Source organism: Monodon monoceros, unplaced genomic scaffold (genome assembly GCF_005190385.1).
Source record: "Monodon monoceros isolate NGI ecotype Baffin Bay Population unplaced genomic scaffold, NGI_Narwhal_1 Super_Scaffold_10, whole genome shotgun sequence".
NCBI lineage: Eukaryota > Metazoa > Chordata > Mammalia > Artiodactyla > Monodontidae > Monodon > Monodon monoceros.
In genome coordinates, this window is record NW_021703766.1 from 56,907,449 (window position 1) to 56,935,289 (window position 27,841).

The following is a 27,841-nucleotide window of genomic DNA, read 5'->3' on the forward strand; positions in this document are numbered from 1 at the left end:
CTTTCTCCTGTGTGAACTCTCTGGTGTATAAGAAGTTGACATCTATGAATAAAGGATTTCCCACATTCACTGCACTCATAAGGCCTTTCTCCTGTGTGAACTCTCTGGTGTATAAAAAGTTGACATCTATGGATAAAGGATTTCCCACATTCACTGCACTCATAAGGCCTTTCTCCAGTATGAACTCTCTTATGTTGAAGGAAATTGGACTTTTTGCTAAAAGATTTTCCACATTCACTGCATTCATAATGCTTTTCTCCTGTGTGAACTCTCAGATGTTGAATGAAGCTGGACCTTTGGAGAAAAGATTTAGCACATTTCTTGCATGCATAAGGCTTCTCTCCGGTGTGGATCTTCCTATGCACACTGAGGTGGTGGCTTCGACTAAAGGATTTTCCACATTCGCTGCACTCATAAGGCTTTTCTCCAGTGTGAACTCTCTGGTGCTGCATAAGATTACAACTTTGGGTGCAGGCTTTCCCACATTTGCTGCACTCACAAAACGCTTCACTAGTGATGACTCTCTCATACATATCTGTGTGGCTGGAGGATTTCCTGCCTTCTCCCCAGCTCCGATGAATTGTTCCACTGTGAAAAACAGCTTCACATTCATGACTGTTGTTTTGTTCCTTCCTGATATTAGTGGCCTGTTGCTGAAGTCCCATGTTGGTTGCTAATTTCTTCCCAATTTCACTGTACACAGAGAGATTCCCTGATGCATAGACTGTGAAGCTCTTCAGAAATGCAAGTCTCCTCACATCATATCGGAAGGGTTTCTCTCTAATGTGCTGCTTCCGGTGCTGTTGAAGGTTTGCAGTGAAATAGAACTGTTTCCCACATGCCCCACATGTATATGCTTTCTGGCCCCTATTTGTTCCCTGCTCTTCAGCCAAGTGCAAAATGTCTCTCAAGACTGGGACGCACATCTTACAGGGCTGGGCCTTCTCAGGAGATGAACCTGCCCTGGGGGTCCTAATCTGTGATACTCCCTCCACACATATGTTCTCTTCAGAAGGTGTCTCTTCATCGACTCCACGCCAAGAACCTGAAAACAAAGACGTGATGGTGAAATTCATGTTGATGTTGGATGGGGGTGACACCATCACAACTGTATGTCTGACACATGAAAGAACCAATCCATGGGACTGTGTTCAGTAAATGGAGTTGGGGTCAAATTGAGGATGCAGCTGTTCTGCATTATTGGGACTTAAGGTCACAGAATTGACACAGCCTCACCAAGCACAGGACACAAGGACTGGATGTGGCCCAAGGGTGAAAGGCATGTTCTACAGTTCACTCCTCTGTCAATGGCTTTCACTAGGACCACAACTGCTGCTGATCTGTGACACTGTGCACAAGTATATGCCCATGCACCAGAAAATCTTACTGAAACAGTAGCTGGTATTCATGGAACATTAAAGTATACCTGTCTAATGCCATTCAAAGATACCTGCACAATGTCATAAAGTACTATAGAGAAAACAATGTGAAGACTACATGAGAGAAGTGGCTTAGAGAGGTGGTAGGGAATAAATCCCAGGCTGCAGTCAGAATAAAAATGAGTAGTCATAGAAATGACAAGTTGGCAGAGTACCAAGAATGGAGAAAAGACAAAAGAAGTGATTTGGGGCCACTGGCAATGGGGCTAAAACACTAATCACACAAGATATGTTCCTGATATGACTTAAAACACAGACCTGATATCAAGCCCTCTGCCAGCTGCCATTCATCTTGGCCAGACTACCTGTGAGCTCTTTTTGCTGAGACCAGAGTCATGTCCATCCCATGAAGCCCCAAGGACTCTCCATCCCCAGTTGAACAACTACATGGGACACATATGACACAAGGCCTAATGGAATGTCAGGATGGGTGAGTGGCAAATACGAACCCAGGGGAACTAAGCACACAACAGACAAAGGAACGATATTTAAATACTACAAACAGAAACGTCAGTGGAGCCAGAGGGAAGGATGTACAGTGGATGGAGTACAAAATGCTAGGAAACAAAATGTTAGGTGTTTTTCTCCCCACCTGTAAAACAGGGGATGGGTTAGGAATCCATCTCCCTACCTGAAAAACACTGGATGGAGTAATAGGTGTTAGGAATCCACTCCCAACCTGAACAACAGTGGATGGAGTACAAGGTGTTGTGAATCCATCTCCCCACCTGATTTTAAGGGCCAGTGTCTCTTTTCCCACTCTTCATTTTTCTGGTTTTTCACTTTTGGAGAGTGAGATATTTAAGGACTAAGACATTCAAAATAAGCCACTTATATAGAGGAATTGCAAAAATCATAGTGCACCCCCAAGAAAGGCACAGTGAAAACCCCTTAAGTTTACAGCTCATGTTGATATCCAGGAAAGAGTCACCTGAAAACATCAAAAACAAAGAGAAGCCCATACCAGCAAACCCTTGTTAAAGTGAATACAGGATCTCCAGCATTACAATATTATAAGATACAAATGCTCAGTTTTCAATGAAAAAAACTCACAAGACATACAAAGAAACAGGAACGTATGATGCAAAGGAAAATAACAAATCAACCGCAACTGTAACTTATAAACAGGTACACAAAAAATAGATGGCGAACTAAGTAGAAAGACTTAAAAACTGACTAAAGGATGTTCAAATAACTAAAAAGAAAAAAAAAACAGGTGTACAGAAAAAAAAGTGTTGCCTGAACAAAGTAGGAATAACAGTAAAGAGATAGAAAGTATAAGTATTGCAAAAAAGGAAATTTGGGAACTGAAAAGTACAACTGCTGAAGTGAAAAAAAAAAAAACACTACAGGGATTCAGAACAGAAAAACATAGCACACTTATGGATTGATATGAATAGGAACATCCCAAAATCTAAATAAACTCCAAGCAGAATAGACTGTGAGAGCCATACTGCAGCACATTATAATAAAACTGTTGAAATGCAGAGACAAAGAATCTTGAAATCAGCGAGAGAAGTGGCTCATTCCAGACAAGGGATCCCCAAGAAGGTTATCAGCACATTTCTAATCAGAAATCTGGCCAGAAAGCAGTGGGCTGACATATTTAAATTGTTGAAGGAAAATAACGTGTCAACCAATAACCCTACATCAGGGAGACATCCTTCAAAAACTAAGGAAAATTAACATATTCCAATGTAAACAAAAGCTAAAGAAGTTCTTTAACACTAGACTTGTCTTGCAGCAAATGCTAAATGGATTCTTTCAGGTGGAAATGAAAAAAAAACACTAAACGGTAATTCAAAGTTATTTGAAGAAATGATGGTCTCTGATAAAGGTAAATCCATAGAAAATTATAAAAGCTACTGTGATTGTAAGTTTATAACAGCACTTTTTCGTTTTCTACCTGATTGCAGAGAATAATGCATTTAAAGAAACCGTAGTCTCAGCTTAAACACACCACATAGAAGTATGTAACTTTGTAAAATCAATACTAGAAAATAGTGGGGACAGAGCACTACAGAAGCAGAAATGTTTTTGTAATGTTATTGATGGTAAGCTGGTGTAAATTAAAATTAGTATGCTGGTGGGTTTAGGATATAAAATGTAATCCCCATGGTAACTACAAATAATCATATAATGTACACAAAGGAAATGAACAGACAATTAAAACATATCACTAAACAAATTTAACTAAATACAAAAAGAGAAAATAACAAAAATTAAGGAACAACAAGTTCTAAGGCATACAGAAAACAAAGAGCAAAATGACAAAAATACCTCTTATCAGTAATTGCTCTAAATGTAAATGGATTAAACACTCAAAGCAAAAGACAGACTGACAGATTTTTTAAAATGATCCAACTGTATGCTGTTGACAAAAGTCAATTAAATTGAAAATGAAAGGTTAGAAAAAGGTATTTCATGCAAATAGTAACCAAAATAACAGGGGTGGCTATTATTCATATCAAACAATAAAGAAGTCTAGGGACTTCCCTGGTGGTGCAGTGGTTGGGAATCTGCCTGCCAATGTAGGGGACATAGGTTCAATCCCTTGTCTGGGAAGATCTCACATGCCGTGGAGCAACTAAGCCCATGTATCACAACTACTGAGCCCACGTGCCATAACTACTCAAGCCCACATGTCTACAGCCTGTGCTCTGCAATGATAAGCCACTACAATGAAAAGCCTGCATGCCACAATGAAGACCCAACGCAGCCAAAAATAAATACATAAAATAAATAAATTTTTAAAAAGGGTTTCCCTGGTGGCGCAGTGGTTGAGAGTCCACCTGCCGATGCAGGGGATGTGGGTTCATGCCCCGGTCCAGGAAGATTCCACATGCCGCGGAGCAGCTGGGCCCATGAGCCATGGCCGCTGAGCCTGCATGTCTGGAGCCTGTGCTCCACAATGGGAGAGGCGACAACAGTGAGAGGCCCGCGTACCGCAAAAAAAAAAAAAAACAAAAAAAAGACCAAACGCAGCCAAACATAAATAAAAAAATAAAAATAAGTATATATATTTACACACCTCATAATAGACAATCAAAAGATATAAAGCAAAACCTGACAACTGAAAAGAGAAACAGTTCTACTATAGTATGGGGACACTTCAATGCTCTGCTCTCAGCAATAGACAGGAACAATAGTTTAAATTAGATAAAGATCATACAAACTGTCCTCTCCAACTGAAACAGATTGAAGATAGAGATCAATCACATATGGAAAACAAATATCCACAAATTTCTGGAAATTAAACAACATGCTTTGAAACAACCAATAGGTCCATGAAAAAAAACTCACACAAGAAACTAGAAAATACTTAGGAGACTAAAGAAAACAATAATATAACATACTAAAACTTATAGGATGCCACAAAAGCAGTATTAAGGAGAAAATTTACATCTATAAATGCTTACATATAAACAAAGAAATATCATCAATCAACAACCTACCTTTACAACTTGAGGAACTACAAAACAAACAAACTAAACAAAGCCTTCTGAAAAAAGAAATGAAGATTAGAAAAACAAAATTGTCAGAACATTCTGTTCTTTTTTTTTTTTTTTTTTTTTAACATTCTGTTCTTAACAAAGCCTGCCCTCAGTAGAAACTACTTAACCAGAGCCAAACCTACTGTGATTTTATCAGAGCCTAACTTACCTGGGAAAGAGGAAATACCCAACTACAGCCCCCAATACCCATCCTGTCCCAACTAAGGGAGGGAAAATTAAATTGAGAAGAAGTTGTGAAGTTCAGGATCCAGACACACAGGCTCATTAAAAGATTGAAAATTAAATATAATATGAATGCTAACAGCAACATGCATGCTTCCGCTCTCCACATCTTACCAACACATCAATAAAGGCCTATCTACAATGGTTCCTTTTAGGGAATACATCATGCCAGTTACAAAGAAAAAAATTACAGGGCCAACTAAAAGGCCAAAAAACAAATTTTGAAAAGGCAAAGGAAGCTTCAAAACCAGAATCAGATATCACAGGGAGGGACTTCTCTAGGGATCCAGCAGTTAAGTCTCCACAGTTCCACTGTAGGGGGCACTGGTTCGATCCCTGGTAATGGAACTAAGATCTTGCATGCTGGGAACGGAAGGGAAGGGAGGGGAGGGGAGGAAGAAAGGAGGGAGGGAGGGAGGGAGGGAGGGATATCACAGGGCTGTTGGAATGATCAAATTGGTAATGTAAAACAATTATGATTAATATGCTAATTAATGCCTGCTAATGGATAAAGCAGACAGCATACAAGACAAGAAAGGCAATGAAAGCAGAGATGAAAATTCTAATAAAGAACCAAAAGGAAATGCTAGAGATCAAAAAGAAGAGAAGAGGAATGAAGAATGAATAGGATGGGCTTATTAAGACTGGACACAACTCAGGAAAGAATCTCTCAGCTTGAGGTTCTTGTAGTAGAAACTTCTAAAACTGAAAAACAAAGAGAAAAAGGACTAAAGAAAAGAATATTTAAAAACTGTATAACACCTGCAAATACTTTAACATACATATATAGAAACATCAAAAGAAAAAAAGAATAAGGAATAGAAAAAATATTTGAAGCAATAATCATGGAGAATTTCCACCAAATTAATGTCAGACACCAACCCACAGATCCAGGAAGCTCAGAGAACATCAAGCAGGTTTAATGCCAAAAAACTACACCTAAGCTGGGGCTTCCCTGGTGGCACAGTGATTAAGAACCCACCTGCCTATGCAGGGGACACAGGTTCAAGCCCTGGTCCAGGAAGATCCCACATGCTGTGGAGCATCTAAGCCTGTGTGCCACAACTACTGAGCCTGCACTCTAGAGCCCACAAGCCACAACTACTGAGCCCACATGCCACAACTACTGAAGCCTGCAAACCTACAGCCCACGCTCCACAAGAGAAGCCATGACAATGAGAAGCCCGCACACCACAATGAAGAGTAGCCCCCGCTCACCGCAACTAGAGAGAGCCTGCGCACAGAAATGAAGACCCAACACAGCCATAAGTAAATAAATAAATAAATTTATTTTAAAAAACAACAACAACAAAACTACACCTAAGCATATCACATTCAAATACAGAAGAAAAAAAAATCCCAAAAGAAACCAGAGGAATAAACACTTTAGTCATGGGGAAGCAACAAAAAGAATAACATCTGAATTTTCAGAAATCATGCAAACAAGAGAAAGGAGTGAAACATTTAAAGCTTGGCAGGGGTGGGGTTGGGGGGTGGCCAATGTCAGCCTAGAATTCAGAATGCAATAAAATTACTCTTCAACAGTGATGGTGAAATAAACATGTTCTTAGATGCACAAAAATCATGGGAATTCATTTTTAAAAAGTTCTTTAGAGAGATGGAAAATAATAAAGATCAGAAATTTGGGTTTCAGAGAAAGGAAGAGCACTGTAGAATTTTAAAAGTTTCACTGACATATAATTGATGTGAAACATTGTATTTGTTTAAGCTGTACAACATAATTTGATATGTGTATATGTTGTGCAATGATTACAATAAGTTTAGTTAACACCACAATACAATTTTTTTCCTCTGATGAGAACTTTTAGGATTTACTCTCTTAGCAAATTTGAAATACACCATACAGTATAATTAACTATAATCACTAAGCTATGCATTACATCCCCAGGACTTATTCACGTTACAACTAGAAGTCTGTAGCTTCTGACACCATTCACGCATTTCATCTAACCCTGTTCACCCATCCCCTACTCCGGCAACCACTAATTTCTGTGCTGTCTCTGAGTTTGGGGTGTGTGTGTGTTTTTCTTTAAAGATTCCAGGGACTTCCCCAGTTGTCCAGTGGTAAAGAATGCGCCTTCCAATGCAGGGGATGCAGGTTCGATTCCCTGGTCAGGAAACTAAGATCTGACATTCTGCGGGAAAACTAAGCACACACGCCACAACTACTGAGCTCACGCACCTCAACTAGAGACTGCGTGCCACAACTATAGAGCCCACAAACCCTGGAGCCTGCGCACCACATCTAGAGAAGAGAAAAACCTGCACACCACAACTAGAGAGAAGCTTGCGCCACAACGAAGAGCCTGAGCATCCCAACGAAAGATCCCACATGCCTCGATGAAGATCCCGCATGCCGCAACTAAGACTCGTCACAGCCAAAAGGAAAAGATTCCCCATGTATGTGTAATTATGGAGTACAACTGACTCTTGAACAACATGGGTTAGAACTGCATGGGTCCACTTACACATGGTTACGTTTAATTAAATAAACACAGCACCACGTGATCAGTAGTTGAATGAATCCACAAATGCAAAACTTCAGAATCACAGGGCTGACTGTGAAACTTCATCATCTGCAGATTTCAGTATATGCAGGGGCTCCTGGAATCAATCCTCTCTGGAAACTGGCAAACAACTGTATTTGTCTTTCCCTGTCAGACTTATTTCACTTAGCATAATGCCCTCAAGGTCTATCCATGTTATTAAAGATGGCAGGATTTCTTTTTTAATGGTTGAACAATATTGAATAGTGTTCCACATACAGCACATTTGTTACCCATTCATCCATCAATGGACACTTAGGTTCTTTTCATGTCTCGGATAGTGTAAATAATGCTGCAATAAACAGGGAGTACAGATATCTTGTTGTTTTTTTAAAATAAATTTATTTATTTATTTTTGGCTGCTTTGGGTCTTTGTTGCTGCACGTGGGCTTTCTCTAGTTGTGGCGAGCAGGGGCTACTCTTTGTTGTGGTGCATGGGCTTCTCATTGCAGTGGCTTCTCTTGTTGCAGAGCACGGGCTCTAGAGCGCAGGCTCAGTAGTTGTGACACACGGGATTAGTTGCTCCACAGCATGTGGGATCTTCCCAGACCAGGGCTCGAACCTGTGTCCCCTGCATTGGCAGGTGGATTCTTAACCACTGTGCCATCAGGGAAGTCCCCAGATATCTTTTTGATATGATTTCACACCCTTTGGATAAACACACAGAGGTGGAATTGCTGGATCATACTGTAGTTCCTTATTTAATATTTTAAGGACTTCCCTGTGGTGCAGTGGTTAAGAACCTGCCTGCCAATGCAGGGGACATGGGTTCGATCCCTGCACCGGGAAGATCCCACATGCCGTGGAGCAACTAAGCCCATGCACCGCAACTACTGATCCTGTGCCATAGAGCCTGCATGCCAAAAATACTGAAACTCACAGGCCTAGAACCCATGCTCTGCAACGAGAAGCCACTGCAATGAGAAGCCCATGCACCACAAAGAAGAGTAGCTCTCACTCGGCTCAACTAGAGAAAGCCCACATGCAATGAAGACCCAATGTAGCCATAAATAAATAGATAGATAGATAGATAGACAGACAGATAGATAAATAAATAAATACTGTCGAGTGCAGAAATGGAGCAAACTTTGGGTAGTATGGATCCGTACCATCACTTAGCCCAGGAGAGGGCAAGCAAGGAGGGATCTCTAAAGCGGACTGCAACACTGATGAACCTGAATGGTCACCTGCAAGACTTTGGGGCTACAAGTTTCATGGCACTAAGGAGTAGGGATGAACTCTGCCTAGCCATTGTAACTGCAGCACATAACTTTAAGAAGAAAGCAGTGCCCATGGTCCAGATGTAAGAAGGACAGAACTACCCTTGGGGAAAAAGAGAAAGGCAGAGCCTATCTCAGAGGATGGGGATGGGTGTGAGGGCCTTACCCAGCATGCAGACAAGGGCAAAGTTCTCCAGCATGACATCAAGGTACAGGTGTATCTGAACCTCATCAAGAAGACACCATTCCTCGCAGGAGAAGTACACGGCCACATCCTCAAAGGTCACACTGCCCTGGTATAACAGGGACAAATATAACCATGAACAGTCTCATTCCTGAAAACCCACAGTCCATCTTCCCACACATTTCCCCTACCACCCAACCAGATGGAGCCTCTCAAGACCTGGGGAAGAGAACCTCCCTCCTTTGATCTGAAACTCCCATTTCCTCCAGAATACACAGGCAGTCATTTCAAGTCTAACTCCAGTTCTTCCCTGTTTATTTCCATCAGAATAAAGGAGACCTGCACTTACCTAAACAAGCTCAGCCTCACCTCAAAACACTGCCACAGGGACTTCCCTCGTGGTCCAGTGGTTAAGGCTACGAGTTTCCACTTCAGCGGGCACAGGTTCAATCCCTGGTGGGAGAACTAAGGATCCCGCATGCCGTGTGGTGGGGCCAAAAATAACATTAAAAAACACTGCCGGGCTTCCCTGGTGGCGCAGTGGTTGAAAGTCCGCCTGCCGATGCAGGGGACACGGGTTCGTGCCCCGGTCCGGGAAGATCCCACATGCCCCCGAGCGGCTGCGCCCGTAAGCCATGGCCGCTGAGCCTGCGCGTCCGGAGCCTGTTGCTCCGCAACGGGAGAGGCCACAACAGTGAGAGGCCCGCGTACCGCAAAAAGAAAAAAAAAAAAATCACTGCCACATACTGGTACCGGTTCCAGGAGTAACCTTCCACACCTCATTTCATCAGTGGTGGGAAACTAGAACCCCCTCCACAAAAGCTGGCCTGCACTCAGAAAACCAAGCATGGGGTTCTCCAGGGTCCCCAAACCAAAGTGCTGGGAGAATGGCAGGTGAAGAACCCTAAGACACCTCAAATACACAGAATGTGTGCGTGGGGGGTGAGAACAAGTGAGGGACTGGGACAACCGCCACTTGCCCAAAGTGCTTCTCCAGCCCATGGAATCTGTGGGAAAAGGCAGGCGATGGAGGAAAGTGACGTAAGCAGTGCTTCAGGGGCTCACACTTTCCCTGGACCTGTGCCCAATACCAGAGCCAGGTAAACTCTGGCTGACTTACTAACCTCTCCTCTGTGCCTCCATCCTCAGTGCTCCCACTTACCAGTTGTGACCCTGAAAAAAGCCACAACTTCCCTCTGCCTCAGTGTCCTCATCATTCCCCTACATTCTGCTTTCCGTTGAACACTTTGGATTATTTTTAAAAGCCTAGCTCAGATTGTGCCCTTCCTTTATTCAAAACTCTCCACCGCTCCCAGGGCCCTAAGAAGAGAAACACAACCACTCATCTACCACTCCAGGTGCAGCCTGGCCTCAAACTGCGTTCCTCGCAGAAACAAGATGGACTCCGGGTTCCCGAATATTCCTGCTTCAGTTGTATCTCCAAGCCTCACTCAGACCACATTACAACGGTGGTCAGAAATAGGGACACCACCCCTGCAGGCCTCACTGTCCTGGACCAGACGCCTCTCACTCAGGAGTTTCGTATTTGGGTGGGGAAACGGGCAGGGGAGAACCCGGAGCCCTCAGCATTTACCTGAGCCGGGTCCGTCAGCGCAGCCGCCGCCATCGGAGCTCCTGGGAGGAGAGGAGTCGCGACAGTCGAGGGGTCCTGTCGGACTTTGTACCGATGCACCCCGCAGGCGGCGGTGTCCCCAACACTCAGGCCGTCCCTTTGCAGTGTGTACAAAGCCTCCTCCTGCGTCTTCTTGGCCCGTCACCTCGCTCCCATCACCACACACTCCGACCTTCCGACTAGCTCCACGATCAAAATGGGCGCCACGAGGACGCCGGAAGTTCTTCTCCCGGAGGTTCGCCCTCCCGGAAATGCACCCTTCCTGGATTTTCATTGGATGAACGTCGCTGTCTTAGCGCAAATTCTTCTGGGTAATGTAGTGCCAAGGACTCAGGGAATGTCACCCCGCACCTGAATCGCCCGGAAAAAGCCAAGCTGCACCACGGAAGCACTGGAAAATGACTTCTAGGGCGGGAAAGGGACCCCTATCTTTTTAAGGGAGCGGGGAAGGTTTATTGTTCTTTTTCTAATTCTCATAGGTAGTAGTTTAGGGGCTCCAGTCTTCTTAAGGGGGAAGGGAACCTTTGTCGTTCTTCTTTTTCTAATTCTCATAGATAGTAGGTTAGGCTATTTATTTGAGTTGTCTTTTGTTCCTTGAGGCCTGCATTGCTATAGACTTCCCTCCTAGAATTGCTTTTGCTTCATCCCATAAATTTTGGAGTGTTGTGCTTCAGTTTACATTTGTCTTAAGATATTTGCTGCTTTCCCATTTGATCTCTTCACTGACCCATTGGTTTAGTAGCATGTCATTTAGACTCCACATATTTGTTCTTTTCCCGTTTTTCTTATTGTAGTTGATTTCTGAAGAGATCCCTGCTCGCCTTGTGGTTAGGATTCAGCGCTTTCATTGCCGTGGCAGGGTTCCATCCCTGTTCAGGGAACTGAGATCCCACAAGTCATGTTACAGGGCCCCCTCCAAAAAATAATAATAATTACTGTAGTTGTGTTTTTGATGTCATATTTTACATCTTTGTGCTTATCCTGTTGTGTCTACATTTTTTAAAAATTTACTTACCAGCTTATTTAAACGATCTTCATTCTTTACTATATATTTGCCTTCCCTAGTGGAATTTTCCCTTTCCTGAAGATTATTATTATTTTCCATTTAGAGAAGACTCTTCAACATTTCTATTATGGTAGGATTAGTATTGATTAATTCTTTTGGGTTTTGCTGATCTGGGAAGTTCTTTATCTCTCCTTCTTTTCTAAATGATAATCTTGCTGGGTAGAGTATCCTAGGTTGCAGCTTTCTCCCTTTCAGCACTTTGAATATATCCTGCCATTCCCTTCTGGCCTGCAAAGCGTCTGCAGAGAAAACAGCTGATAGCATTATTGGGATTCCCTAGTTTATGACTCTTTCTTTTTCTCTTGATGCATTGAGAACTCTATCTTCAACTTTTGCCATTTTCTTATGATATGTCTTGGTGTGGGTCTGTTTGGGTTCATCTTGTTTGGGATCCTGTGTATCAATACTTCCTGTACCTTAATACCAGTTTCCTTCTTCAGGTAAAGGAAATTTTCAGCCATAATGTCTTGAAAAATATTTTTGTTCCCATGCTCCCTCTCTTTTCCTTCTGGAACCCCTATAATTCGAATATTGGGACACAACGTTATCCTAGAGATCTTGTACATTCCTTTCATTTAAAAAACATAGTTTTTCTGCCTGCTTTCCTGATTCTGTGATTTCCATTATTCTATCTTCCAGACCACTTATGCATTCTCTGTCTCTCTTCCTCTGCTGTTCATTCCTGCTAGCGTGCTTTTTATTTGAGCCATTGAACTTTTTTTTTGGCCGCTCCACGCAGCTTGTTGGATCTCAGTTCCCCAACCAGGGATTGATCCCGGGCCACAGCAGTGAAAGCCCAGAATACTAACCACTAGGCCACCAGAGAACTCCCTTGAAGTATTTATTTTTCATTGGGTCTCCTTTTGTTTTCTAGTTCTGTTAAAATATCCAGTGTTTAGCTCAATTATTTTTCCTAGTTCAGTTAATATTTTTATTACCAATGTTTTGAATTATTTACATTGTAACAGTTATTTCTGTTTCATTGTTTATTCTTTCAGGGGTTTTCTCTTTCTCTCAATTGAGAGTATTTCATTGGCAATTTTCATTTTATTTAACTTTCTCTACCTCTATAAACTTAGGTGATACAGTTTCCCTTTGGGGTCTTGAAGGGGTGGCCTTCTGAGGGACTATGACTATGCAGAGTGGATATACCCAATGCTTTTGGTGGGAGGGTTGGATTTGATGTGGGTGCAAGTCACGTCTTTCCTCAGAGCGTGATGGCAGCTATCACCACAGTAAGGGCTGAGACTGGAGATTGAGGGACTACAGCCAGCTCCGGGTGTGAGACCTGATCCCAAGTTGCAGGACCAGAAGCCATGAGGGTCGGGCTGGGGCTGGCTCTGTTCCCATTAATTGTGTGTCCTTCCTTCTCCCCACACTGGGACTTTAGCCACAGGAAGGGAGTGTTGAAGCAAGTGGGATTTTCGTGCATACAGCGGTCTGGTATGCTGTCTGTGTAGGCCTCTGTGGCTATGCTCAGATGCAATCTAGTGTCTTTTCCCCAGTTGTGGCTGCCCCAGATCCAGTGCTGCACTGTGGCATGCAGTGGGCTGGAGCATTTTCTTGGCTTGGACAGGGTTCACTGGACTGGGGACCATGGTGAGGTGATCATGGTGAACTCAACAGCTGCTAGAGGCCTATCGCTGCCCTGCATTGGAAACAAGACCTCTTGCTCTCTCACAGCTGATCAGTATCTCCACTCTCCCTCACTCCCTCTGTGTTGCAGCACCACTCCATAGGGAGAAGGCAGGCCCCTGTGGTTTCTGTGCATGTGTGGTGGGGTGGGTGAGCTGTGGCCAGCCAGCTGCCATCAGAAGACTGGGCTGCTTCTGATATACCTGGGGAGTAAGTGCCAAGAATGGCTACCAAAACCCCACTCTGACTCTGCACTGGGACCAGGTTGTCTCTGCTTCCAAACATCGACTCTTTTCCCAGGTCTTGGCGGCCACACATGCAGTCCCGTGCTCTGGCATGGAGTTAGTGAGGCCAGAGCATTTGCTCCACTCTGACTTGGGTGTGCTAAGATCCTGGTCACCAGAAACCTGCAAAAACCTGCTAATGCAGACCTCTCTCTGCCTGGCCGCAGGGACAGGCATTTGCTTGCTCACTCCTCCCAAGCAAAGTCCAGGCTCCTCCAGCCTTTCTGTCTGTCCCAGTGGTCCTCCACCCCGTCAAGAAGGCTTGTCTCCACAATATAGACACGAGGACTGGAACACCTAGTCTGTACTTCAAGCCACTCACTCCCCAGGGAGCTCACTGCCCAAGTGATCGCCCTTCCTCTCTGAGTCCCACAACTCCTGACCACATTGCTTTTCTTCCCTTCCTGCCCAATTACATGTATATGTTTCTTACAGCCTTGGTTAAACAGGAGTCCTTCTGCCAGTTTTCAGTGAGGATTGTTCCAAAGTAAATGTATTTTTGATGTGTTCGTGGGGGAACGTGAGCTCCATGCCCTCCTACACTGCCACCTTGATTTCCTCTCAGCTGGTCCATAATGAACAAAAACAACCAGATGAGAAATGAACCTATATTGTTTGGAGGACAAGCCTGCTTAACCCAGTTTTATCAAACCTGAAAAGCCAGTTTAGTAAGAATAACTCCCCCATTGATATCTGATCAAACACCCATTTCCTACCCTTGATATCTGATCTGAATAGCAAGATTCTTACTAAGTCGGTTTAGCAAGAACACCAGTTACCTTGTTTTCTGTTGGTAATTTTCCATCCACTGACTCCTTCACTCCTTGGCTATAAGTCCTCAGCTGTCTTTACTTAATGTTGAACTCAATCTTTCAGTCTTTGGGGGCTCCTTTAAAGAACACCTTGCCCATCCTGATACCCTGTGACCCTCCACCCAAGAGCCCTACTCATACCCTACACCCCATGCTGAGGGACAAGAGTATATTTTACTGGGAACCAACATTGATGGCTTTCCTGTGAATGACCCCATTTATCTACCCAATCTACCTAGTGATACCTAGTAATTATTATTACTGCAGTTTTTGAAAGTAGGAGTCTGCAACTTAGAGAGGTGGAGGGACTTTCACAAAGGTACACAGCTCTCAGGCCCTTGATGAGAGTGATTCCTCTAAGCTGCACCTGTCCAATGGCATCTCTTGGGACCCCTCCAGGAGGCACTCCATCTGCTGTGTCCCAATCATGAACTATACACACCTGACGTCTGCATCTCCACCAGGGCCTCCAGCTCCACTATCCCCAGTGCACACCACCTCTCTGCAAACAGCCTCCCTATTAGGAAGACTTTCACAGGGACAGCAGCACCACCCAGCAACACACACAGGTCTTCAGTTTCACCTCAGATGTGACAGAGGCCTCCACCACCACATGCAGTGATTTGTTTCCAAGGTCATGTCCATCTTCATGAACCTGCTTCATGATGTGCGTGTGTCCAAATTCTCCCAGTCACTATTCCAATCACTGTAAAGGACACTGAAGGACTAGAAACGTTCACTGTAGCCCTCTCCAAGTCCCCAAGGCTCTTACTCCTAACTCTAGGACACACTGCTTAACTGCTCCTCCTACCCAACAGAAAAATGTCACCAAATAATGATTGCTAATCATCAAGAACGTGCCCACATCTCCTCGGGACTCATGCTTGACAAACCTAAGTCTAAATGCTATGTGCTGAATGCAGCCTGACACCTCCCATAAAGCCTGTAAAACCCCACCCCAAGTCCTTCTGCTTGCTTAACAAAGCTGCTCACAGGTGTGAATCTCCAGGTTGTAACAAGGTGGTTACCCAGTCCCTGGTCTGAAAACCATCAGTGCATCATCATACTTGCAATGATGTGGGAGAAGTTGTTCTTTCCAAACCAGTCTGCACTCACCTCATCACACATTATCCAGGAAGACTGGGAGATTATGTGCGGCCCACACACCAGAATGTTGGGCATCTCTATCACATGCCTGCCCCAAAATCTCGCTGGAGTATTTGTGACTTTTGTAGCCACACCTGCTGTGCTAGGTCAGCATCTCCCACTTTATTTCCCAAACAGGTTCTCACTTCTGTCATAAGTCCTTTGTGCTGTGGTAGTTTGTAGGTACAGGGTGCATCGAAGTGTGTTAGCAATCAAAATCTGTCACACAGTGTCCCCATTTGCGCTGATATGCACCGATATTTAGAATACTTTCATGTGTAATAAAGTTACTGGAGTTATGTAAAGGCTCTTATTTTAGAAACACATTTTAAGAAATTATGTATTCAGGGGCTTCCCTGGTGGTGCAGTGGTTGAGAATCTGCCTGCCAATGCAGGGGACATGAGTTCGATCCCTGGTCTGGGAAGATCCCACATGCCAAGGGCTGCAACTACTGAAGCCCATGCGACTAGCGCCCGTGCTCCACAACAAGAGAAGCCACTGCAATGAGAAGCCCATGCACTGCAGAGAAAAGTAGCTCCCACTCGCTGCAACTAGAGAAAGCCTGTGTGCAGCAACGAAGACCCAACACAGCCAAAAGTAAATAAAATAAATTAAAAAAAAAGAAATTTATGTATTCAAAGACATACCTGGGATTATAAATTGTAAAAACCACTAAGTAAATCACGATACACAAACACAAAAAATCTACAAAATACAGTAAATGATGTAATATACAGGAAGGTTCCTACACAGTCATTCCATTTATATATACATTTGAAAAAAGTTATTTCAAAAGTAGAATATGCTCTTGCATCAGTATTTTTAATTTTGAGGATGAATTAAAAGTGACAGGGGGAAACTTGTTTCAGGGCTTTACACAAGTATCACAGTGTTAAAATGTACATTTAAGATACATGTAATTTCTTTTCAGTCAACTATACATATATTAAACGATTTTTAAAACAAATATGCAAAACCTGTCACTTTATAATCATTCTACTATGGTTTACTAGCGACATTCTTAAAATTATTTGTGGCTACTGTACCTGTAAGGTAGAAAAAGAATACAATGGTGGGCTCCTGACAATGCCTCCCAACTCCATATTCAGCGACATTATGTTGGCAATTTGACATTGGATATGCTGGAAGTATTTACACCAGGGAAATTGGCAAAGACTACAAACCAGGATTTCATTTACTGTGTTACTGAATATCTAGACTTAAGACTGAGGTAGGATATGGGAGTTCCCTGGTGGCCTAGTGGTTAGGATTCTGGGCTTTCAGTGCTGGGGCCTGGGTTTGATGTCTGGTCAGGGAACTGAGGTCCCACAAGCTGTGTGGTGTGGGGAAAAAAAGGGGGGGGCTGAGAATAAAAAGAGGAAAAAACCTGAGGTAGCATATGTTAATAGTGCAGATTTATCTTTTATTTTATTTTATTTTTTTTTGTGGTATGCAGACCTCTCACTGTCGTGGCCTCTCCCGTCGTGGAGCACAGGCTCCAGATGTGCAGGCTCAGTGACCGTGGCTCACGGGGCCAGCCGCTCCACGGCATGTGGGATCTTCCCGGACTGGGGCACGAACCCATGTCCCCTGCATCGGCAGGTGGACTCTCAACCACTGCACCACCAGGGAAGCCCCAGATTTATCTTTAACATATATAATGTATGTGGCCATTACATTATGCATAAGACCAAAATTAAGAAAAAATTGAGAACATATTCTTTCACTATGCCAAATTACAGTTCCATGCAGAAAAGAAGTCACTCACATTGGGTAAATGTGTGAAATCTCACAGATACCTTTGTTGTTTCCCTGATCTCTTACTTGTCAAGGAAAGAGAAAACAGACAAGAACTCACAAAATAAAAGCAGGTAAAAGAAATAGAAATTTATCAAAACAAGACATGCAGGTAAAAAATAGACAGATTAAAAAAAAAACACAATAACTCAAACTGAAAAATCCTGAGGGAATCCCCTGGCAGTCCACTAGTTATGGCTCTGCATTTCCACTGCAGGGGGCAGAGGTTCAATCCCTGGTTGGATAACTAAAATCCCACATGCCACAAAGTGCACCCAAAAAAAAAAAGAACCATGAGAAAAAAGCAATTAAAATCATACTGATTTTATACTGCGATTTTACAGTCTTCATCGGAGGGGTCAGCCTGCATTCTGTCTTAGCTTTTAAGCTAGGTTGGTCAAATGTAGGTCGCAAAAGGGGGGCAGGAAAGTTCTTGCTGATTAAAAATCATTATTTGGTGACTTACATTTTGGGGAGGGTGGTGGGGGAGGAGCAGTAAGGGGATGGTAAAAGGGATTAGGAGGAATAGCCTTGGGGACCAGGCCATGTGAGGGCCACAGTGGACATTCCTAGTCCTTCAGTGTCCTTCACACTGCCCAGAACAGTGAGCATGTCAACTGCATAATGGGGAAACGAGGACATCCTGAAGTGGGTTTATGAAAAAGAAGGAAAGGACCTTGAAAACGAATCACTGCATATGGCAGTGGAGCCAGTGTCACATTTGGGCTGACTCCAATGATCCTCTGCAGTACCTGGCTTGGTGCTGCTGTCACTGTAAGAACGTCCCAAGAGGGAGGGTGTTTGCAGGAAGGAGATGTACACTGGAAAAAATGAAGCTGGAGGTCCAGGTGGAAAACACATCAGGTGTTGGTAGTTCATCTTTGGGACAAAGAAAATGGGAGTCCCTGCTCAAAGCAGGAGAGGCCACTGGAAGGGTGCAGTGTAGAGGAAGCACTCTCATCAAAGACCTGGCAGTAGTGAGGTCTTGTGGAATTCCCTCAACGTCTCTGGGCTGCACATGTCTTCCTTTACAAATGTGAATAAAAACACTATAAGCACTGGTTTGGTTGGGTAGATGAATGGGAGTCATTTCCAAGAAAGCCATCAATGTTGTTTCCCAGAGAAAAGACAGCCCTATTCATCAGCATGGGGCTATGGTATCAGCAGGGCTCCTGGGGTGGGGGGCAAAAGTGTCCGGATGGACAACGTGTCTTTTTGTCCTCAACGGGGGAAGGGGGAGAAAAGAACTGAAGTGACCAGATTCCCTATGTCCTGAACCAGGCAACCTGACATTGAATACAGATCGCTGTTCACAACAGATGATACATTCTCTCTGTGCCTCAGTTTGTCCCAAGAAAGGGTACATTTGCTGCACAGTAACTGCAGGGGTTCTTCCCACCCTGTTACAATCTCAAACTCCTTGAACATTAGTCCCATCTATATTCGCTATATTCATAAGGCCCTTTTACCAGTGTGAACTGATGTTTAATGAAGTGGCACCTTTCAATAAGATTTATCACATTCCTTTCACTCACAAGGCTTTTCTCCAGTGTGGATTTTCCTATGGATATGGAGGAGCTGTCTTCGGCTAAAGGATTTCCCACATTCAGTGCACTCATAAGGCCTTTCTCCAGTGTGAACTCTCTGATGACGACGAAGGCTTGACGTATCAGTAAAACATTTCCCACATTCATTGCACTTATAAGGCCTTTCTCCTGTGTGAATTCTCTGATGAACATAAAGATCAGATATAATACTAAAACATTTCCCACATGCAATGCACTCATAAGGCCTTTCTCCACTGTGAACTCTCTGATGACGATTAAGGCTCGAGCTACCAGTAAAACACTTCCCACATTCACTGCACTCATAAGGCCTTTCTCCACTGTGAACTCTCTGATGATAATAGAGAGCAGAACTAGTAGTAAAAGATTTCCCACATTCACTGCACTCATAAGGCCTTTCTCCACTGTGAACTCTCTGATGATAATAGAGACCAGAACTACTAGTAAAAGATTTCCCACATTCATTGCACTCATAAGGCCTTTCTCCACTGTGAACTCTCTGATGATAATAGAAACCAGAGCTAGTAGTAAAAGATTTCCCACATTGACTACACTCATAAGGCTTTTCTCCACTGTGAATTCGCTGATGGTAATGAAGGCTCGTCTTAGCAGTAAAAAATTTTCCACATTTATTGCATTCATAAGGCTTTTCTCCAGTATGAACTTTCTTATGGGCACTGAGGTGTCCATTTCGGCTAAAGAATTTCCCACATTCACTGCACTCAAAAGGCTTTTCTCCACTGTGAACTCTCTGATGATTACAAAGGATTGACCTATTACTAAAAGATTTCCCACATTCATTGCACTCATAAGGCCTTTCTCCAGTGTGAACTCGCAGATGATAATAGAGGCCAGACCTAGTAGTAAAAGATTTTCCACATTCACTGCACTCATAAGGCCTTTCCCCACTGTGAACTCTCTGATGTGTAAGGAAACTAGATTTGTGGGTAAAAAATTTTCCACATTGGCTGCATTCATAAGGCCTTTCTCCAGTGTGAACTTTCTGGTGCTGACTATGGTTACTTCTTTGGGTGCAGGCTTTCCCACAGTTGCTGCATTCACAAAACCTTTCACAAGTGAGGACTGTCTCAGACTGAACAAGTATTTCTGTGTGGCTGGAGAATTTGTTGCCTTCTCCACAGCTGTGATGACATTTTCCACTGTCAAAAACAGCTTCACACTCCTTACTGTTGTTCAGTTTCTTCCTGGTATTAGTGACCTCTTTCTGAAGTCCCATTTTGGCCACATAGTTGTTCCCAATCTCCATGTAGCTAGAGAGATTCCCTGTTGCATGGATTGTGCAGTTTTTGAAAAATGCGGGTCTCCCCATATCACAGCTGAAGGGTTTCTCTCTAATGTGCTGCTTCTGGTGCTCTTGAAGGTTTGCAGTGAAATAGAACTGTTTCCCACATGCCCCACATGTGTATGCTTTCTGCCCCCTATTTGTTCCTTGCTCTTCAGCCAAGTGCAAAATGTCTTTCAAGACTGGGAGGCACATCTTACAGGGCTGGGTCTTCTCAAGAGATGAACCTGCGCTGGAAGTCCTGATCTGTGACACTCCTTCTGCAGATACGCTCTGTTCAGAAGGTGTCTCTTCATCCTCGACCCAGTGCCAAGAACCTGAAAACAAAGAAATGATGGTGAAGTTCTTGTTCATGTTATTGGGTGTGAGTGACACCATCACAACTGTATATCTGACACATGAAGGAAGCAGTCCACAGGATTGTGTTCAGGAAATGGAGTTGGGGTCAAATTGGGAAAGAAGGTGCTCTCACCAAGTACAAGACACAGGGACTGGATGTGGCCCAAGGCAAAAGGCAAGTTCGACAATTAACTCCTCTGTCAATGGCTTTTACAGGACCACATCTACTGGTGACCTATCATACTATGCAGAAGTGTATTTCCAGGCCCCAGAAAATCTGACTGCAACTGGTAGCTGGTGTTCAAGAAATATTAAAGGATATATACATGGTTGAGGACATAAACAATACCAGTAAGTACTAAGGGGAAAACAATGTGAAGACCACATGAGATAAATGGGTTAGAGAGGTGGTAGGGAAATTATCCCAGGCTGGAGTCAGAATAAAAATGGGAAGTAGGTGGCTTCCCTGGTGGCACAGTGGTTGAGAGTCCACCTGCCAATGCAGGGGATGCGGATTCGTGCCCTGGTCTGGGAAGATCCCACGTGCCGCAGAGCGGCTAGGCCCGTGAGCCATGGCTGCTGAGCCTGTGCTCTGCAACTGGAGAGGCCACAACAGTGAGAGGGCTGTGTACCCCCCCCCAAAAAAAGAGTCCACCTTCTAATGCAGGGGACGCGGGTTTGATCCCTGGTCTGGGAATTAGATCCTACATGCATGCCACAACTAAGAGTTTGCACACCACAACTAAGGGGCCTCTGAGCTGCAACTAAGGAACCCATAAGCCACAACTAAGGACCCCAGCAGCCACAATTAAGGAGCACACGTGCCGCAACTAAGGAGCACACATGCCACAACTAAAGGAGCAAGTGAGTCACCACTAAGGAGCCTGCGAGCCTCGACTAAGACCCAGCATAATCAAAATTTTAAATTTTTTTTAAAAAGATGCTTAAAGGTCTTCCCTGTGGCGCAGTGGTTGAGAGTCCGCCTGCCGATGCAGGGGACGCAGGTTCGTGCCCCGGTCCAGGAGGATCGTGCATGCAGCAGAGCTGCTGGGCCCGTGGGCCGTGTCCACTAAGCCTGCACATCTGGAGCCTATGCTCCACAGTGGGAGAGGCCACGGCAGTCAGAGGCCCACATACCACAAAAAATTTTTGAAAAGATGCTTAAAAAAAAGATGCATATAAATTAAAAGTATGTCAATACAGAAAAAGAGGTCCACACAAATCAAAAGAAAAAAAAGAAAAGTGGTAGTAACTATACTGATATCACAGCAGATTTTGCATAAGCAAAGTCATCAGGGATAATGAGAATGACACAATGGTAAAGGGGTCAATACTCCAGAATACACAACAATCCTTAACATGTCTGCGTCTAACAACACAATGTCAAAATATGAGGCAAAACAGACCTACAAGTAAAAAATAGATGAACCTGCTATAACACTTGGAGACTTCATTCAACAAACCTCTCTAAGAAATGAACAGATCCAGAAAAGAAAAAAATCTATAAGGATGCTGGTAAACTGAGGATCACCATCATCAGTCAACTGGATGTAACAGTCACCTACAGATTACTAGGCTACTCCATTCAAAAACAGCAGAATATTCTTCTCAAACTGACATAGAACATTCACAAGATGGACTACACCTTGGGCCAGAAAACACACCTTAACAAATTTAAAAGAATAGAAAACATACAAGATCAGTTCTCAGAACAAAGTGGAATTACACCGGCAACCAGTAACAAAAGGATAGCTGTAAAATTGCACAACACTGATAAATTCAACAATACACTTCCAAATAAAACATGGGTCAAAGAATAAATATTAAGATAAATTTTTAAGTATTTTGAAAGAAAGAAACACAGCAGTTGTGAAAACATGCAGATGGGGACTTCCTTGGTGGCAGTTAAGAATCTGCCTGCCAATGCAGGGGACACGGGTTCAAGCCCTGGTCTGGGAACATCCCACATGCTGCAGAGCAACTAAGCCCGTGTGCCGCAACTACTAAGCTTGCGCTCTAGAGCCCACACACTGCAACTACTGAAGTCCGCACCCCTAGAGCCCACGCTCTACAACAAGAGAAGCCACCACAATAAGAAGCCTGTGCACCACAACGAAGAGTAGTCCCCACTCACTGCAACTAGACAAAGCCCACACACAGCAACGAAGACCCAACGCACCGAAAAATAAACTTAAAAAAAAATGCCGATGCAGTGAAAGCAGTGTTTATATGGCAATCGGTAGCACTGAATGCATATATTAGATAAGATGAAAAACCTAAAATCAGTCATCTGTGCCTCTATCTTAGGAAACTAAGAGAAAATGAAATACAAAAGAAGAAAAAAAGAAATAATTTAAAAAAATCAGTAGAGAAAAATCAACAAAGGCAAAAAAAAGCTGGTTCTTTAAAATGCCCAATAAAATCAAAAACATGCTAGTCAGCCTAGTCACAAAAACAAGAGAGGACACAAATTATTAATATCAAAGTGAAAAAGGAGGGCTTCCCTGGTGGCACACTGGTTAAGAATCCGCCTGCCAATGCAGGGGACAGGGGTTGGAGCCCTTGTCTGGGAAGATCCCACATGCTGCAGAGCAACTAAGACCGTGAGCCACAATGACTGAGCCTGAAAGACACAACTACTGAGCCCGCGCACCTAGAGCCCATGCTCAACAATAAGAGAAGCAATTGCAATGAGAAGCCCGCATGCCACAATGAAGAGTAGCCCCTCAATCACCGCAACTAGAGAAAGCCTGTGCGCAGCAATGAAGATCCAATGCAGGAAGGGAGGGAGGGAGGGAGGGAGGGAGGGAGGGAGGGAGGGAGGGAGGGAAGGAAGGAGGGAAGGAAGGAAGGAAGGAAGGAAGGAAGGATGGATTATACACCATGACAAACTGAGAATGATCCACGTTATACAATGCTGACTTAACATTAAAAAATCAATTAATATAATCCATGTCATCAACAGGTTAAAAACCAACTCATGATCTCATCAATAGATGCAGAAAAAGGATCTGACAAAATCCAACAGCCACTCATATTCAAAATCTCCATATGATATAACCTAAAAATTGAAAAAATACTTAAACTTGATAAACTAAATAAAACCCTATAGCTACTATCATACTTACTAGAGAAAAACTAGAACTCTCCCACTAAGACGAAGAAGGCAAGGATGTTCCCTTTTACAACTCCCTTTCAACTTTACAGTGGAAGTCAAAACAAAGGCAATGAGATGCGGTTATATAAATGGCATACTGATCAGGAAGGAAGGAATAAAACTGTCTTCATTCTCATATGACATGATCAGCTATGTAAAACACCCAAAAAATAGAGGAAAAAACAATTCCTGGAACTAAGAAGCAATTATAGCAAGCTTTCAGGACATAAGCTTAATATACAAAAGTCAATTATGTCCTATATACCATCAATGAACAAGTGAATTTGAAATTAAAAACACAATACCATGTAAATTACCACCCTCTCAAAAAAAAAAAAAGAGAGCAATAGAAAGAAATATTGAGTTACAGATCTACCAAAACATGTACAAGATATACATGAGAGAAACTACAAAACTTAGATAGAGAAATCATGAATTCCATGGTGGTCCACTGGTTAGGACTGCATGCTTTCACTGCCATGGGCCTGAGTTCGATCCCTAGTAGGGGAACTAAAATTCCTCAGGTCTCACAGAGTAGCCAAAAAACAAATAAACGATCAAACATTCTAATAAAGAAATCAAAGAACTAAATAAATGGAAAGTTATTTCACGTTCATAAACAGGAAAACCCAGTATCATCAAGATGTCCGTTCTTCCCAACTTCATCAATAGATTCAATGCAACCCAAATCAAAATACCAGCAAGTTATTTTGTGGACATAAATACTTTCATCCTAAAATTTATACAAAAAGGCAAAAGTCCGAGAATAGCCAACACAAAACTTAAGAAGAACAAAGCTGGCAGACTGACACTACTCAACTTTAAGACTTAGTATGTAAAGTAATCAAGCCAGTGTGATATTGCTGAAAAGACAGAGAAACTGTTCAATGAACAGTATTGAAAACCCAGAAATAGACCCATAGAAATACATTCAACTGACCTTTGACAGATGAACAAGCGCAATACAATGGAGAAAAGTTAAGTCTTTTGAATAAATAGTACTGGAACAACCGAACATCACATGCCAAGAAATGAATTCTAGACACAAACCTTCACAAAAAATTAACTCAAAATGGATCACAGACCTAAATGCTAAATACAAAAATACTCTTAAAACTTAGTAAGAAAACAAAAACCCAAATACCACATAAGCAAAACATCTTAACAAACACCTCATTAAAGGAAGATATACAGGACTTCCCTGGTGGCGCAGTGGTTAAGAATCCGCCTGCCAATGCAGGGACGCAGGTTCAAGCCCTGGTCCGTGAAAATCCCACATGCCACGGAGCAACTAAGCCCGTGTGCCACAACTACTGAGCCTGCGCTCTAGAGCCTGTGAGCCACAACTACTGAAACCCACGTGCCACAACTACTGAAGCCTGCGTGCCTAGAGACCATGCTCTGCAACAAGAGAAGCCACTGCAATGAGAAACCCGCGCACCACAATGAAGAGTAGACCCTGTTCACCGCAACTAGAAAAAGCCCACGTGCAGCAATGAAGACCCAACGTAGCCAAAAAAAATAATAATAAGATATACAGATGACAATTTAGCATATACAAAGATGCAAGGAAATGCAAATTAAACTGAAAAGTACACACTATTACATACCTGTGAGAAGGGCCAAAATCCAAACATTCACAACACCAAATGCTATAAGGGTGTGGAGCAACAGGAATTTCATTCATTGCTGACCGGAATGCTTAACAGATGCCAGTGTTGATAAACAGAAATTGGAACCTCGGAAAAAGGTCTTACAGAAACGGCTCATGGTCTGTTTTAGTAACGACCATGTCAGTGACAACAGTCTGTTGTGAAGTAAGGCACAAAAAAATGTCATGGAGAGGAATGGAGCAAAACTTGGGTACCATGGATTTTGACAATCGCCTGGGCAGAGAGGGCGAGCAAGGAGGGATCTATCAGACTGAGTGCAAGACTACTGAACCTAAATCCTCACCTGCAAAACTTTGGAGCTACAGGTGTCCCGGCACTAAGGAATAGGGATACACTCTGCCTAGCCATAGTAACCACAGCACATAACCAAGAAATTGAAGAAAGCAGTGCCTGTGTTCCAGATGTGAGAAGGACAGAGCTGCCCCTGGGAAAGAGAAGAAAGGCAGAGCCTAGCTCAGAGGATAGGGGTGGGTGTGAGGACCTTACCCAGCATGCATACAAGTGCAAAGTTCTCCAGCATGACATCAAGGTACAGGTGTATCTGAACCTCATCAAGAAGACACCATTCCTCCCAGGAGAAGTACACGGCAACATCCTCAAAGGTCACACTGCCCTGGTAAACAGGGACAAATAAAACCATGAACAGTCTCACTCCTGAAAACCCACAATCCATCTTCCTACACATTTCCCCTACTACCCAATCAGATGGAGCTTCTTGGGACCTGGGGAAGAAAACCATCTTCCTTTGATCTGCACCTCCCTTTTCCTCCAGAATACATAGGCAGTCATTTCAAGTCTAACTCTTGCCCTTCCCTGTTTATTTCCACCAGAAAAAAGGAGATCTGCACTTACCTAAACCAGCTCAGCCTCACCTCAGAGCACTTCCACATACTGGTATTGGATTCATGAGTAACCTTCCACGCCTCCTTCCACTGGTGTTGGGAAATGGGAAACCCCTACATAGAACCCGGCCTTCACTCAGGAAACTGAGCATGGGGTTCTCCAGGGTCCCCAAACCAAAGAGCTGGGAGAATGGCAGGTGAAGAGCCCCAATACACCTCAAATACAGAGAATGTGTGCGTGGGGGGTGAGAACAAGCGAGGGACTGGGACAACCTCCACTTGCTCCAAGTGTTTCTGCAGCCTGGGAACATGTAAGAAAAGGCAAACTATGGAGGAAAGAGACCATGGCTGTGTTCCAGAGGCTCATGCACTTGTATGCATGCTGGGTAAAGCCCTCACACACACCTCTATGCTGTGAGCTAGGCGCTGCCTTTCTCTTTTTCCCAAGGACATCTCTGTCCTTCTCACAACTGGACCTCTGTCAGGTACCAGAGCCAGGTAACATCGGGATGACTAGCAAACCTCTCCTCCGTGCCTCGGTCCCCGGTGCTACCTCTTACAAGTTGTGACTTTGGAAAAGTCACACTTCCCTCTGCCTCAATAATCTCATCACCCCCTACAGTCTGTGCTTCCACCAAACAGGCTCTGGAGTATTTTTAAAGGCCTAATTCAGATGGTGTGCTTCCTGTGTTCAAAACTCTCCACCGCTCCGAGGGCTTTCGGAGCCCTTCTCGGAGGGCTTTCCTCTCGGAGAAGAAAGGTATAACCTCTCATCTACCACTCCAGATGCAACCTGGCCTCAAACTTTCTTCCTTGCAGAAACAAGATGGACTCCAGGTTCCCGGAATGTTCCTGCTTCAGTTGCATCTCCAAGTCTCACGCAGGCAGAAAAAGGGAAAAGACCCCTGGAGGCCCCTCTGTCCTAGACCCTGGGCCTGGGATAAAGCGACGTGAACAGCCGCCTACCACGCGGGCCGTTCGTATCTGGGTGGGGAGACAGGCCGGGGAGAACTCGGAACGCACAGCGTTTACCTGAGCCTGGTCCCTCAGCGCAGACGCCGCCATCGGAACTTCTGGACGGAAAGGAGTGGCGACAGTCGACCGACCGGGTCCCACTCTGCACGGACACTGCAAGTGTCTGTCCCCGACCCTCAAAACCGCCCCGGTTCAGTGCGCACAGAGCCTCCTCTTGCGCCTCTTAGCCTGTCACCTCGCTCCCAACACCGCACACAAAAGCCCCTGACCATCTACAGAGACTTCACCGTAATTAAAATGGCAGCCACGAAGAAACCGGAAGTCCCTCTCCAGGAGGTTCGCCCTCCCGGAAATGCCCCCTTGCTCGATTTTCATTGGATGAAAGTCGCTGCCCCTTAGCACAAATTCTTCTGGGTAATGTAGTGCAAAAGTCTCAAGGAAGGAAGCCCCACACCGGGAAGCCCCA

General features: G+C 43.9%; 2 protein-coding genes across 2 annotated transcripts in view; both read right to left on the bottom strand.

The window, feature by feature from the left end:
- LOC114886511 (zinc finger protein 211-like) overlaps positions 1-10,958 on the bottom strand; it is a 14,120-nt gene extending 3,162 nt beyond the window's left edge. Inside the window, exons 1-3 of the mRNA XM_029207054.1 lie at positions 10,742-10,958; positions 9,130-9,256; positions 1-1,045 (exon numbers count right to left, since the gene is read on the bottom strand). The exon at positions 1-1,045 is cut by the window's left edge and continues 3,162 nt beyond it. Of these exons, the coding sequence (XP_029062887.1) occupies positions 1-1,045; positions 9,130-9,256; positions 10,742-10,774 (1,205 nt within the window). The 5' untranslated portion in view covers positions 10,775-10,958. The remainder of the gene's footprint in view (positions 1,046-9,129; positions 9,257-10,741) is intronic.
- Positions 10,959-16,408: 5,450 nt separating this feature from the next.
- On the bottom strand, positions 16,409-27,643 carry LOC114886521 (zinc finger protein 211-like). The gene is made up of 3 exons (XM_029207064.1): positions 27,433-27,643; positions 26,045-26,171; positions 16,409-20,706 (listed from the first exon to the last, which is right to left on the bottom strand). The coding sequence occupies exons 1-3, from the start codon at positions 27,463-27,465 to the stop codon at positions 19,049-19,051; spliced, it is 1,818 nt and encodes a 605-aa protein (XP_029062897.1). The 5' UTR covers positions 27,466-27,643; the 3' UTR covers positions 16,409-19,048.
- Positions 27,644-27,841: the final 198 nt, after the last annotated feature.